This window comes from Ovis aries, chromosome X (assembly GCF_016772045.2).
Source record: "Ovis aries strain OAR_USU_Benz2616 breed Rambouillet chromosome X, ARS-UI_Ramb_v3.0, whole genome shotgun sequence".
NCBI lineage: Eukaryota > Metazoa > Chordata > Mammalia > Artiodactyla > Bovidae > Ovis > Ovis aries.
Genome location: NC_056080.1, coordinates 40,710,143 through 40,724,866, shown reverse-complemented (window position 1 = coordinate 40,724,866; position 14,724 = coordinate 40,710,143). Strand labels below are relative to the sequence as shown.

The 14,724-nt window shown below is 43.9% G+C and overlaps 1 protein-coding gene across 23 annotated transcripts in view; it reads left to right on the top strand.

The window, feature by feature from the left end:
* The window catches only part of CASK (calcium/calmodulin dependent serine protein kinase), a 379,740-nt gene extending 372,046 nt beyond the window's left edge, over positions 1 to 7,694 (top strand). For all 23 annotated transcript variants that reach the window (XM_042242034.1, XM_060407439.1, XM_027963055.2 and 20 more), the window contains one exon: positions 2,300 to 7,694. In XM_042242034.1, coding sequence (XP_042097968.1) covers positions 2,300 to 2,476 — 177 coding nt within the window. In that variant the 3' untranslated portion in view covers positions 2,477 to 7,694. The remainder of the gene's footprint in view (positions 1 to 2,299) is intronic.
* The last annotated feature ends 7,030 nt before the right edge of the window (positions 7,695 to 14,724 follow it).

Genomic DNA, 14,724 nt, shown 5'->3' with positions numbered 1-14,724 from the left:
CTTTTACTAATTTTCCATAGCTGCCAAAATGGTGCAGAAAATTGCCTGTAAGTACCAGCTAGGAGGTGATAAAATACAGCCTTGTTTCCTTTCATAGATTTAGAATGTAGACACTTTGTTCCCACAAATCCTTGCTTTTGCTGTTAGAATAAAGGCATTTTGTTTTCACTGAGTTAAACCCTGCTCATGTTAAGTCAAGCCTGCAAACAAGCTGTTGTAGAGGAAGAAACTGACAAATATAACTTCATCTTATAAGATCGTTAAGAGGGAACTTTAAGTGGGGGGAGAACTACATTAAAAATGTGATGCTCTCTGTCATAAATTTTCTTGAATGTTTTCATCAGCCCAGCTTTCTGAACAAATTATAAGCCCTGTTAGTGGATCTTAAAGCCCAGGACTTTATGTTAGCCCAGGACTACTGTATATTCCAGTAGAATCCCCTAGCCCGGAGCATGACATGGTAGGTCTCATACTGGTAGGAAGCACTCTTGTCTTTGGGTGAGTGCATGTTTCCTAAAATGGGGCTTTTGTGTTGTGTTTCTTGTCGAGCCACAGTGAAAATACTATGCTTTTTAAGTGCAAGCAGAAATTGTGTTGATATGACCTTAGAAGGTAATGATTAACTGAGATCTTACCTACGCTGAAGTAGTTAATAGCTAATGTTCAAAGCATGCCACATCCTGCTTTGAAATTCTGGTAGATGACAAAACAGGTTAGGACACTCTCATTTCAGAGTGTCCCTATCAGGACACTCTGAAAGATTCATTTCCCAGCTTGTCTGGTGTCTGTCATCCCCACTGCAGTGCTGTGATGGAATCGAGTGTTACTATCTTACCTCGACTCCCCTTGTCAAAGGGTTGCACCACACACCAAGGTTCCCCCAGGAAGAGTCTCTTATAAACAGGTGGGCCTCAGGGAAAAGAAGAGGGGTCCTAAGCCTGCAGTGAGTGCCAACAGCTCCCAAATGATGGCACCACACCTTTCGGAGATGGGTCTGTCATCGTGGGCCCCCATTTCCTAGTAGAACACTCCTCACATCCTATCACAGCCAGTGTTAACCAGCCAAGTGCTTGCTCTTTTGGTAAGGTTTGTTAAGCACTTACTATGTATGAGGCACAATGCCAAGTGCTGGGTACAGCAGGGCAAGTTTGTGCTGTAGTTGGGGAGAGAGATACTAATCAAACAAACAAGCAATGAATTGTATCTATTGATAGATATATATTTCAGAGTCCACCCAACAGCTCACCTACCTAATCAGTTAATTTGACTTACAGAGAATCCTGGTTTCAAACTTGAACTTCCCCATTAAAAGCTCAGTATAACCAGATCTGCGCCATGAAGATGCAGAGGCAGACTTTCTGGTGGCCCTTAAGAGATCCTCATCTTCAAAGAGCTCCCATCCTGAGGCTTTCTGGGGCTCACGGTAGAAGTTTAGGGAAAGTCTTTACTGCAGCAAAGAGTTGAGTAGCTGCTTCTCCTTCAGAGTTTTTTTCCATAAGATATATTAGGACCTACAAACAGTGATGTTTGGCCATTTCCAACACAGACCACCTTGAAGGGATTCATCGGGTGTCAGTTGCTTTTGTATCTGGGATATGGCCTCATTTCATCCATTACTGGTAACATCCAAAAAGCTTTTGCCTCTGGCATATCCACTGCTAGTGAGTGAAGGCAATGCATTATATATGTAATTGAATTCCGGGAACATGGCAGAAAAATTCAACTTCATTTATTGTCCAGAGGCAGGGGCTTCTTGGGGCAAACACAGCTGGGCTCCGGGGCTCAGTGCAAGCGAGAGCAGAGGACCAAGGAAAGGGGATGCAGAGCTCTGACCTCACCCCCGCCCCCAAAGCCCCCTCCACCCTGCCAAACAGGAGAGTGGTTCGAGATGAGGCAGGCCTGGGTCAGGGGGATGAGCACAGAACAGCTCGACTCTGATAGTCAGCCTCAGCTGACTCCAGACAGGCACAGTTCAGCCAGAGCAGAGTCGCGTGTTTGCTGAGGAGTGTCGTGTCCTGGTCCATCCAGGGTGGCACAGAGGCCCTGTTGCATGGTGAGCAGTCACGGTTGTAAGCCATCGTTCTGTGCCCCTGCCATCCTGGGGGCCATCGTCTCCTCTGTCACGAAGCGGCCTCAGCCTCACACTCAGATATGTCCCATCACGGGCGGGCCTCGACTGTTTCTGACACCGGGACAGACAGAAATGTAGCCCGAGAAAACCATCTTGGTTGACTTCTCTCTCATCTTTGCTTCTCCCTCCTCCCTTGCCCACCCCTTCCTCCATCCCCTCACCATTTAGGATGAATCTCTTCAGCGTCTGCAGAAGGAGTCGGACATCTTACAGAGAACATACGCACACTACTTCGATCTCACAATTATCAACAATGAAATCGACGAGACAATCAGACATTTGGAGGAAGCCGTGGAGCACGTGTGCACAGCCCCGCAGTGGGTCCCCGTCTCCTGGGTCTATTAGGCCCCCCTCCCCCAGATATCTGCCGCATAACTGGGAGCCACCTCATACATGGAAAAGCCTCTTTGTTATCGGCCTTGTGTCAGCAGGTCGTGGTCCCTAGAGACTACCTAGTTGTAGTGTGACCTACATTTATAATTATTGTCATGTCCGAATAGATAGGAGGAGAAAAACAATTACACACTAATTTAAAGAGACAGTATCTTTTTTAATCAGTTCTCCTAAACTTTAATAAAATGTATCTTTAAATGTATGTATTATTCAATCCTTTGGAATGTTATATTTTTGGAAATCATAGCTTTTTATTTCCAAGGCCCCTAAAAACTGCACAAAATAGATGCTGCTTTCTATAATCTATTTTAATAATAATAAACAATGATTCTGTTACCTTGACTGGGGTTGGAACACTACATTCTTTTTAGAGTCTGATTTTATGGATTGGAATATCTTTCTTTCCTTTATTTATTTGAAATAATCAGTCTAGTGATTACAAAACTCATAAATTTTTAAAGGCCTTTTTTTCCTCTTTTTTTTTAGAATAGTATTTTTTTTAAGTCCTTTATGTAACATCCAGATAATGTGATACTGTCTCTTTGAAGCACCCTGTAAACCTTTTAGAGATTTGAAGTTGGGTCTTGACTCTTAATGCATGTGGACAGTCGCGAGCGTTTATGCTGTCGGTGTGTCTGTGTTGGACAAAACAATCTGTAATCTACAACAAAGTACATTCCGTTCACGGGGCACACCCAGGGGAATAAGAATAAAATGCTATTATGACTAAGTTGTAAACCTATGCACATCCCTTGCATTTCGGGCAACTTTATAAAAAAAACAAACAAACAAAAGAAACTGATTTTTATTAATAATAACCATGTAGTGAAATGTGTTTGTAATTTTGTCTCAATTTAATTTGTTGTAAGGTGGGGGGGGAATTGCTGGTTTCACCATTTCAGATCTGTGTTGTCTGAGAGTATTAACATTTTAATTAAGCAAAGAAATGAGGATTTTTAATATGTATGTAATTGTTTTAAAGCACCCGTTTTAAGAGAATATACTGTGCAATGAAGAAACCAGTTTAGGCATTTGCTATAAACTGAATTATTCCAAAAGAATAATAATCTATAATAGCCCTGTAAATTCCTTTAAAATGATAACAGGACAGTTTGACCAATTTTTTTTAAATATACTTCCTTTTATGTGTTCAATAATTAAATGCCTTTGGGTCCTTCATTTCATCATAGATTTGTTCAGGTTTACAAGGTGATGACCTTTTAGATTTTATAATCCTTTAGATGCTCATTGAACCATCGAAGGCCTAGGAATGACTATCAGTTGGCAGGACAACAAAATACTCTGCCAGAGCACAGCTGGGACCTCGTCTGGCTCCCAGAACACAGTGCACCCGAGGGCCACTCAAGTGCTGGAGGCAACATGTGGTTTCTCCTTCCTCTTGCTATATCCGTTGGCACAGGATAATCATGTCCTTGTTGCATTAGAGACATTAACCATCCCATCACCCTTCTGTGAGGTCACATTCTTCCAATACAGGTGAGTCAGGCTGGCAGTTTTCTTGCTTTTTGCCAGAGGTCAGTGGCAGGTTTTTCCATTCGAGTGTCAGTGGTTCTATTAACCTGAGATCCTTGAAAAAAATACCATCGAGTTTCCTTCTTGTAGGTTAGATGGCCTCATTGCTTTGTGCCTCGGCAGGACATGCTGGATGTGTTCTGAGCGGAACAGCTCCTCTTGAAGAACCACACAGAGAAGGCCTTTGTATACTCTTTTGAGGGTGTCACCCTCCCCTCCCCCTACTCTTACCGAACAGTGCTGGGTTTTCTGCCGATGTTGTCCTTTGTCGGTGACCCGATGAGTATACAGCTTACAAACTGCTAAGTAAACTGCTGCCATTGGGGTCCCATCTCAGGGTGACCAAACCACTAAACCAGAGACACCCTGGATGGAGGGAGAAACCCGGAGAGCTGTTTGGGGCTGTGATGGGACTGACTGCCATCTAAGCGCCGCCAAGGCCAGCCAGTCATTCCCAGGATGGTATTGGTCACAATGGGGCTCTTCTCAGTGTGAGCGTGCCCGCGCTACCTCTTTTCCAATGAAGCACAAAGAAGAATGCAACTGACACCTGAGAAATGAAGCTCGCTCCCTCCCTCTGGTAGGAACCCCCATGGCCCACTTGCCCTCTGAGACCAGGTCTCCGGGGATGCTTGACGATGCCTGTCGAGCCACCCACCACGCTGGTAAAGGCAGGTCAGGCAGAGGAAGAGAAAAGCAATGCCAGCGTAGTCTGTGGCCCCGGGGCTGAGAAGCACACAGGCTGGTGGCATTCTCACCATTGTGCAGGTGGCAAAATTCCTGCACCCAGAACTCATTCTGACTTCTCAAAGAGGTCATCTGTTCCCTTCTGCTAATATACGACTATCCTAAAGCAGTGTCTTTGTGACCTAGCAGAAAAGACTTAAATTTCTGAATCCAGAGTAATTACAGTACACTGCTGCTGCCACTCCATTTCAGTTGTCCACTGAGCAATTAGAAAATTGCTCAAAAGCCGCTTTACTGTTTCCGTTCCATCCACAAAATCATTTTTTTCCTTTCAAAGAACAGAGCAGATGATTAGATTATTAAATCTTAACACTGGTCAATTCAGCCATATTCTGAGGGCTCTCTTTCCAGTCCTATTCCTTACAGCAAGAAAGGGGGGTAGGGGTTAATATGTCAAATCAGCTGTTAAAAAGAATGTCCTGATTTTCTAATCATAAAACAGTAATTACTTTGCCCAGGCAGCATGTTCAATTTTAACACTAAAAAGGAAAATGTCACTCAGTTTAATTCAGGAAGCATCCCAGTGTTGAGATAATATGGTAGCCTTTTAAAAAGCAATTAAGTGTATCTCCTGTTAGGTGAGATGGTTTAAAATATTTGCTCAGAGAGGAACAGAAATGGGTGACCTACTTCTTGGCAATTTGCATTCAGAAGGCATCTTATGAGCCCGTCCCGTTGGCAGCGAGGTATCCAAAGATGCTACAAAGCCCTTACCGCACGAAGGACCAGCATATGCTCCTTCTTCTCCAGGGCCCAGTCCATATCCCACTGATGGGGCCAGCCCACTGGGCCTGGACTCCATGCTATGATTATTTTTTAAGACTTTGATCTCATGATTATAGAGGGGTTTTTTGGTTTGTTTTTAAATCACTTGTAGTTAATCTGTTCAATAAGTTTTGAGTTCATTCCTGGAAAAAGTATAATCAGTTGAGCCACCCCTGGGGACACTGAGCAGTGGAAATGTCCGGCGTGGACACTGCCCTTAAAGGACAGGCAACCCAAAGCAACCGCTCTTGTCTCCCCCTGATGTCCTTTTCTTCATTTCAGGTCAGTCACTTGAGGGCAAAGAGAACATACCGCTAAAGCTAGCAAGAACATTTCTTGATTAATATATTCTTAATGCCTCCCAGGCTATCTCCTTGGAAAGAAGAGAAGGCATCTTGCAATCAGCATTCCAAACAAGCCCCTGTGGATTCTCATCCTGCTTATTTCCTATCGTCAAACCAGTGTGTGTGTTTGTGTGTGTGTTGTGGGGCCGGGGGTGGGGGAGACGGAGGAGGGGCTTGTTTTTCCAGAACTGAACACAGCCTCCTAATTCCATCCTGTTTCCAAGGGCTTAGATACCAAGGTCCCCAAGTGTTCTTTCTCTTGTTCTGCACCTCTTATTCTCCTCTTAGAAAGATCTTTTGCTTCTGACTGCAGCTTACAGAAGGGCTACAAGCTTTCCTCATGAATTGTTTCATTTGGTAGAACTTTTCCACTTCTTACGCCTTTAGAAGTAAGGTCTTCCTCTCTACTTGGTGTCTTTTGGTTACAGGACGTCATCTGTAAGGCTCAACGCTTGGTTGGCTTTGCCCACACCCACTCATCGGTTTGCCTTAAACTTGGAGCTATTGGAAGTCTTGGGTCTTCTAGTTTAGTGAGTGAAGTTTAGGGGTAACAGGCATCCAGGAAGTGAGAGAAAGGAAGAAAGAGTTTATGTCCACCAGTCCACATCCTTTTTATCTGGTCTTCTCTCTGCTTCTCTTGGGCTGCAGAAGGTGGGCTGACATATAGAAAATCCAGAGCTACCCCCATCCCTCAACTAACCATCAACTCTCTTGACCCTGTGCAAATGGACCAAGCAAAAGAAAACAGAGATGTTTGGCACCACACACGGGAGACCTCGTTTCCAGCCCCAAGCACAACCCCCTATTTCTTTACACGTAGAACATTGGAGCTTCACTGTCCCATCTGTGTTCCTTCCCTTCTCTCCCACATGTGACCAAAGGAACGTGCCAGTGGTCTCACCTATCAAGCCCTGGGGGTGACCATCTTAGGACCCAGAGGATGTGCAGTCTCTTGGAAGGAGTTCTGCTCGGGGGTAGAAATAGGGGTTTCTCCACCGTGAGCAGCCCTGGCTATTATTTGCATTTTGAAGAAACCAAGAATTGGGGGGACTCAATTTCTGGTCTCTGCTGTGTCCCCAGAGGGCGCCTGTGCAGGGGGTGAGAAGCTGTGGGGGCAGCAGGCCCAGGAGCTGACACAAAGGCCTAACAATCCCAATACCCATGTGCAGAGACCATAGCATCATGTTTAATTGCCAGGCAGGCACGTTGCCGTTCAAACTCAGTTCTGGGGTTATTTTGCATAAAGTTTTGCCAACGTGTTCCTTTTTTTTTTTCTGTATGTATAATTGCCTTTTTATAAAAGGTTTTGAAGTATTGTCTCAGTGATTAAAAGAGAGCGATGTTAACAGTTGTTGTATATTTCACCGTATCCAATTGTAAGTATTTGCAGGGTACAGCCAAGCCTTAGCGTGCAAGAGCGTCTGTGTCCTCCGACACCCCGGAGGTGAGGGCATCGGAAAGGTTCGGATTCTTTGTAAATGTCCCGCTTTTCTTTCTCTCTGTGTTTATCTATTTACATGCCTTAGCACACGCCCTCCTGCCCTGATCCCTTTGCCCTGTCGCCAGAACACCCAGAACGGTGGTGCATTGTCGGTACAGGACAAGTCAACGCAACCCTAATCAGCTGTCTCTTGTGTGACAGGGGAGGAAGAGAAACTCCATAGTATTCTTTGTAGAATATACATACCTGTAGGATGCTGTGTAATGGGAAACCATAGAATTGGGCTTTTGTCATTTCAAAGTTGGAGAAATGTATGAATAAAATGTATAAAACACGAAAAGGTAGTTGTCTCCTCAGATTGCAGGACAAACCACCAGAGGATCAGAGGGAGAGGGTTAGGCCTTGCAGACCTTTCCATAAAGGCCTGGCCTTGCCCCGCTCCCCCCACCCTCCCCCCAGAGGCATGAGGCCCCTGGCCCTGCAACTCAACTACTTGCCTTTGGATGCAGGCTTTAAATAGCTTCAGGTTTAAACAGAAAAAGAAAAAAAAAATCCAAGCTGCGACAGCCCCTAGGAAGAGGTGACTAAGCTGAGTCAAGCTGTACAGGCGCCCAGCAAGGAAAGGCCGTCCCTTGCTTGACATTTGCATGGAAAGCCTCAGGAGGGAGCCTGCTGCCCTTGGGGTTGGGAGCTGGGCTTTGGCCTGAGACGCCCCCTTGTGTGCCTCAATGACCTACTTCACACCTTGTCTTCCTGGGCCGGGGCTCTCTGCCCAAGTACAGAACCAGGGTGGCTTCAGAAACCCACACTTGCATGTATCCAGTGCCAACACCCCTAGAAATAGCCGGGCCTAAATATACTGTCAGGGCTCACTTTTTTTTTTTATTTTTTAACTGCTAACTTTGAGAAGACACATATTAAGGAAACAAACAGGAGCAATTATTTACCTCAGTCAGGTAAACCTCATCCTATGGAAAACACACAGAAGAGTCTGGGTCACATCCAGACAAGAAATTTGAGCCTCTGGCCTTCTGATTCAGGGGTCCGCAAGTCATCTGATTCAGGGCTTCCCAGGTGGCATTAGTGGGAAAGAATCTACCTGTCAATGCAGAAGATATAAGAGATACAGTTTCGATCCCTGGGTTGAGAAGATCCTCTGGAGGAGGGCATAGCAACACACTCCAGTATTCTTGCCTGGAGGATCCCATGGACAGAGGAGCCTGGCCGGCTGCAGTTCATGGGGTCGCAAAGAGTTGGACACGACTGAAGTGACTTAGCACACATGCACACAAATCATCTTTCTGCAGACTTCATACCCTAGATGTACAGATAACCAAAAGCATAATGCTACTACTAAGCTCATTTTCTGCACTTCAGGGCATTGAAGACACATGCAACAATATTAAGCTGGTAGGAATGAATAGAAACATGTACTTCTACATTTTGCCCAGTTGACAGTAATATGATAAGCTGAATAAACAACGCTGGGGATCAGTCCATGACCTGTTGCAGCAGAGCCTGCAGATCTGCAACAAGAACCCAGCTACATTGGCACAAGGTAGCAGACACTGACCAGGAATTCAAGGTCACTGAGAGTAGTGACCTTGAATACCTTGAGAGTACCAAGTCCCCTTAAAGGACCAGGCAAGGTGGCATCTCATTTTCTCCAGGAACAGCACACAGGCCGCAGGGCCTACAGTGAAACTCCATGGTCAAGGCGGTGTACGCACTGGCCTCTCTCCATGATCCTCCCCCATCCTCACATTTCAGAGAGTGGTGCCCAGAAACAGTTTGGCCAGAGACACATTCTCAGGCTAGATCACTGAACGCTCCAAGTGTCTGCAGTTCCCTCTTCACATCTCAGGAGGCAGCTTTATCTCTCCCTCCCCATGGCCACCTGCTTGGCAAAGAATCTGTTTTCCCTTCTATCCCCAGGATGGTATGATGAGTGACCAGAGGGGACAGCCTACTGGGACGTGACATGTGGCACCAGGCCCTTGTGATGTTAAACTGAGCCTGGAGACAGGGGAATCAAGCCCGCTCGCAGGCTGGAGGTGGAGGCTCAGCCACACCACAGGACTTTCCCTAGAACTTTCTAGGGTGATGGAAATGTTCTATTTCCCATTTAGGGTGGTGGTTACATCAGCATATGCCAAACACATCAAACCGAATGCCTAAGATCTACGCATTCTACTGAACATAAAATAGACCTCAATTACAAAAAAAAGGAAAAAAAATCATACGATCATCTTCACAGTTGCCAAAAAAAATTTCACAAAATTCAGCCCGCACTCCTAAAGGCAAATAAAAAACTCTTACAAATAGATAGAAAATGTCATCAGCAGATAAATAGCTATTTCAACTCATGGTCAACATGATCCACCTAAAAGTGACACAATAAAGACAGTACAATTGGAATTATCTTTTAAATTATTTAAATAACACATGATCTTCCTAGAATGATTAGAAAATATGGATAAACAAAAAGGAGACATTCAGCCAGACTCTGCCACTTGGAGACAAATGCTATAAACACTGTATCTCTGCCAGGCTGGTATTTTTCCACAGTAATATATCTCAATATATCAATATTTTTAATGCAGTGAGGGGGGCATACTCAACATATACTAAGCACACACACTAAAATATAATCCTCCTGCCATGATTATTTAATATTGCTTTTAAAACACCAATAAAAACAGAGGAAAGAAGTATCAAAGTTGGAAAAGATGAGACAAAACTGTGCATATTTGCTAATAATACTATCGTGTACCTTGAAATACCCATGAAAACAGCTGGCAAGCCATTCAAGTTAATAAAGAGCAGGTAAAAAATCACTCAGAACTCAATGCTATCCTTACATACTAGCAATAAAGTTAGAAAATGTTCATGGTAAAAGCAGATGCCATTCTCCATTGCAACAAGTTTTTAAAAACCAGCAAAATCCATGGAATTTATATGAAAAGACCTCAAAGCTGCACTGAGAATATAAAAGACTTGAATAAACAGAAATGTTCCTGAATGGAAAAGCTAAGTATTTTAATGGCATCAATTTTTTTCCAAATTAATGTGGAAGTTTAATACAGCACCAAACCAAAGTCCAAACAGGGACTTCCCTGGTGGTCCAGTGGTTAAGATACTGCACTTCCAGGGTGAGAGTTTGACCCCTGGTCAGGGAAGTTCCCACATGCTGCTCAGCATGGCCAAAAAAAATTTTTTTAATCAAAACAAAAATATTGGACCTTTACAAAATGACTATTCATCTAGCAGAATAAACAGTGGTTTTTTTTTCCTAATTTTAATTAAAGGAAATACTAGGAAAGAAAATCAAGGAGGGATGAGTAACCCTTCCAGATGGTAATCTGTTCCAAAGCTAAAACAATTAAGACACCCTATACCAAAACTAGTTTTAGACAAAGAACTCTTTGATGAAAGGATAGAAAATGAAAAGAACACAGAATTAGTCAGGAAAACTCTAGAAGAGAGTAACTTTTAAGTTTATATGAAGAAAGCAAAGTCGCAAAGCAACCAAAAGATTTGATCTCATAAAAATATAAACTTTTCTATCAAAAAGTTGCAGACCACAACCTTGGAAGGACATTTTGCAGCAAATATGATATATAAAGAGTTGATACATTTATTATACAATGAACTTATATAAAGCGGTTAAAAATATTAACATCCCAATATATGAACAAAGGACAAGAACATTTAACAATCAAATGTACAAGTCATGAAAAAAAAAAACGATCAATAAAGCTGAGTTAATTTAAATTAAAAATGAAATTATAGAAGATGCCATAAGCAAACCGAAAAGATAAGCCACAAACCTGGAGATAATGCTAGCAGCACATCTAACTGACAAAGAATTATCATCCATTATTTATAAAATTTAAAAGAGAAAAAAATGAGCAAATACATAAACAAGCAAGTCACAGAAGATAAAATCAAAATAGCCTTTCTCGAAACTCACAAATAATCAGGACAATTAGAAATTAAAGTCTTAATAACAGATTTCACACATGTGTGCATGCTAAGTCACTTCAGTCATGTCCCACTCTTTGCAACCCCATGGACTGTAGCCCACCAGGCTCCTCTGTCCAGGGGATTCTCCAGGCAAGAATACTGGAGTGTGTTGCCATCCCCTCCTCCAGGGGATCTTCCCAACCCAGAGATCGAACCCACGTCTCCTGTGTCTCCTGCATTGCAAGCAGATTCTTTACGTTTGAGCCACCAGATTTCACATTCTACTAATAGTAGACTATGTGATTTGGACCAATCCTCATATTTAAGACAACTGAAACAGTTGATTGAAATATTTAACACATCTGTTTAGAGATATTAGTAAAATAACAAGATAGTGAAGAATTACAGGACCAGGATTTGGAGGAAACTTACTCCTTGGAAGGAAAGGTATGGCCAACCTAGAGAGCATATTGAAAAGCAGAGACATTATTTTGCCAACAAAAGTCCGTCTAGTCAAGGCTATGGTTTTTCCAGTGGTCATGTATAGATGTGAGAGTTGGACTGTGAAGAAAGCTGAGTGCCGAAGAATTGATGCTTTTGAACTGTGGTGTTGGAGAAGACTCTTGAGAGTCCCTTGGACTGCAAGGAGATCCAACCAGTCCATTCTGAAGGAGATCAGCCCTGGGATTTCTTCGGAAGGAATGATGCTAAAGCTGAAACTCCAGTACTTTGGCCACCTCATGCAAAGAGTTGACTCATTGGAAAAGACTCTGATGCTGGGAGGGATTGGGGGCAGGAGGAGAAGGGGACGACAGAGGATGAGATGGCTGGATGGCATCACTGACTCGATGGACGTGAGTCTGAGTAAACTCCGGGAGTTGGTGATGGACAGGGAGGCCTGGTGTGCTGCAACACATGGGGTCGCAAAGAGTCAGACATGACTGAGCGACCGAACTGAACTGAACTGAATGTCTAAGGGAGTGACTGAGCATTTAGGGCCACTTTCCTCTGGGGGCATTTGCCCATTCCAGAGGAGGGGACCAAGAGGCCCAGTAGCACTTGGGGCAGCTTCCCAGGGGTAGAGGGAAGGGATGAGAGTCAGGGCATTTTTGGAAGGTGAGGGGTTGAGGAGGAGCTAGTGAACTTCCCTCACTTTCACTGGGGACCCTGAGAGTTTACCTCCTAATTGTAAGGGTGACCCATCATAGACCCTCACAGTGACCCCTCAGCTTCAAACCTTCTCAATCCCTGACATTCGAATCACAGATGGAATCAGAGATAGTTTGTGCCCAGGTGCCTTGCAGGAAAAAAAAAAATGTCATTTATCTCTAGAGGAAGATATAATCATCCTAGGCCTCACCTACTGGAGAAGGAAACGGCAACCCACTCCAATATTCTTGCCTGGAGAATCCTGTGGACAGAGGAGCCTGGCGGGCTGCTGTCCATGGGGTTGCACAGAGTCAGACACGACTGAAGCAAGTTGGCATGCATGCATGCATTGGAGAAGGAAACAGCAACCCACTCCAGTATTCTTGTCTGGAGAATCCCAGGGACAAAGGAGCCTGGTGGGCTGCTGTCTATGGGGTCACACAGAGTCGGACATGACTGAAGCGACGCAGCAGCAGCAGCCTCATCTATTTGCCACAAATATTTAGCAGATACAATGTCTGAAGAACAACAAAAAAATAACTGAGCACATGAGGAGAAAATAGGTAAATAGATGGGTGAAAGTGAAGTCACTCAGTCGTGTCCGCCGACTCTTTGCGACCCCATGGACTGTAGCCCACCAGGCTCCTCCATCTATGGGATTCTCCAGGCAAGAATACTAGAGTGGGTTGCCATTTCCTTCTCCAGGGAATTTTCCTGACCCAGGGATTGAACCCAGGTCTCCCACATTGCAGGCAGATGCTTTAACCTCTGAGCCACCAATAGATGGGTGAGGTGAAGGTGAAGTTGCTCAGTCATGTCCGACTCTCTGCATCCCATGGACTGTAGCCTACCAGGCTTCTCCATCCATGGGATTCTCCAGGCAAGAGTACTGGAGTGGGTTACCATTTCCTTCTCCAGGGGATCTTCCCGACCCAGGGATCAAACCCAGGTCTGCTGCACTCCAGGCAAACCTTTTAACCTCTGAGCCACCAGGGAAGCCCATGTATATAAATAACACTAATGGTCCATTGCCGACAAAGGTCTGTCTAGTCAAAGCTACGGTTTTTCCAGTAGCCATGTATAGATGTGAGAGTTGAAGAATAAAGAAGGCTGAGCGCCGAACAATCGATGCTTTTGAACTGTGGTGTTGGAGAAGACTCTTGAGACTCCCTTGGACTGAAAAGAGATCCAACCAGTCCATCCTAAAGGAAATCAGTCCTGAATATTCATTGGAAGGACTGATGCTGAAGCTGAAACTCCAATACTTTGGCTACCTGATTCGAAGAACTGACTCATTTGAAAAGACCTTGATGCTGGGAAAGATTGAAGGCAGGAGGAGAAGGAGACAACAGAGGATGAGATGGTTGGATGGCATCACCGACTCGACAGACATGATTTTGAGCAAGCTCTGGGAGTTAGTTGGTGATGGACATGGAAGCCTGGCGTGCTGCAGTCCATGGGGTTGCAAAGAGTTGGACACAACTGAATGACTGAACTGAACTGAATGTTCAGTTGTGTTTCAAATATACACAGAATTAAAATACATACTCTGACATATAAGTTGAGAAGGAGGTAAAAAGAATTAACATATGACTTTTCTGGTGATCCGACAGTTATGAATCTGCCTGCCAATGCAGGGGACACAAGTTCGATCCCTTATCTGGTAAGATTGCATATGCCACAGAGCAACTAAGCCCGTGTGCTGCAACCACTGAGCCCACCTTCTAGAGCCTGTGCTCCAAAACGACCAAAGTCTGTGTGCTCTAGAGCCTGGGCTCTGCAACAAGAGAAACCACTGCAATGAGAAGCCCATGTACCTCAACAAAGAATAGCCCCCACTCGCTGCAACTAGAGAAAGCCGCACCCAGCAATGAAGACCCAGCAGAAGCAAAAATAAATTAATTTTTAAAAAAACCCACAACCCTAAAATAAAATGTTTTTAAAAGAGTTAATGTCTTAAGCTCTTTACATTGTCAAGGGAGAGGGTATGAGTCTTAATTAAATATTAAACTTTTGTGAGTCAGGGATTCAAGTTTAAAGTAACCATTAAAACAAAAATTTTTAAAGTGTAACTTCCAAGCTAAATAAAAATATAAGTCAGTCCATAAGAAGGCAAGAAAGAGAAACAATGATAACAGAAGGGACAAATTGAAGGTCCTTGGAAAATAAATGCAAACCCAAATATATTTTAAGTTTTTCACTAAATGGAAATAGATTAAACATTCCAATTAAAAGAAAAAGATGATCAGACTGTA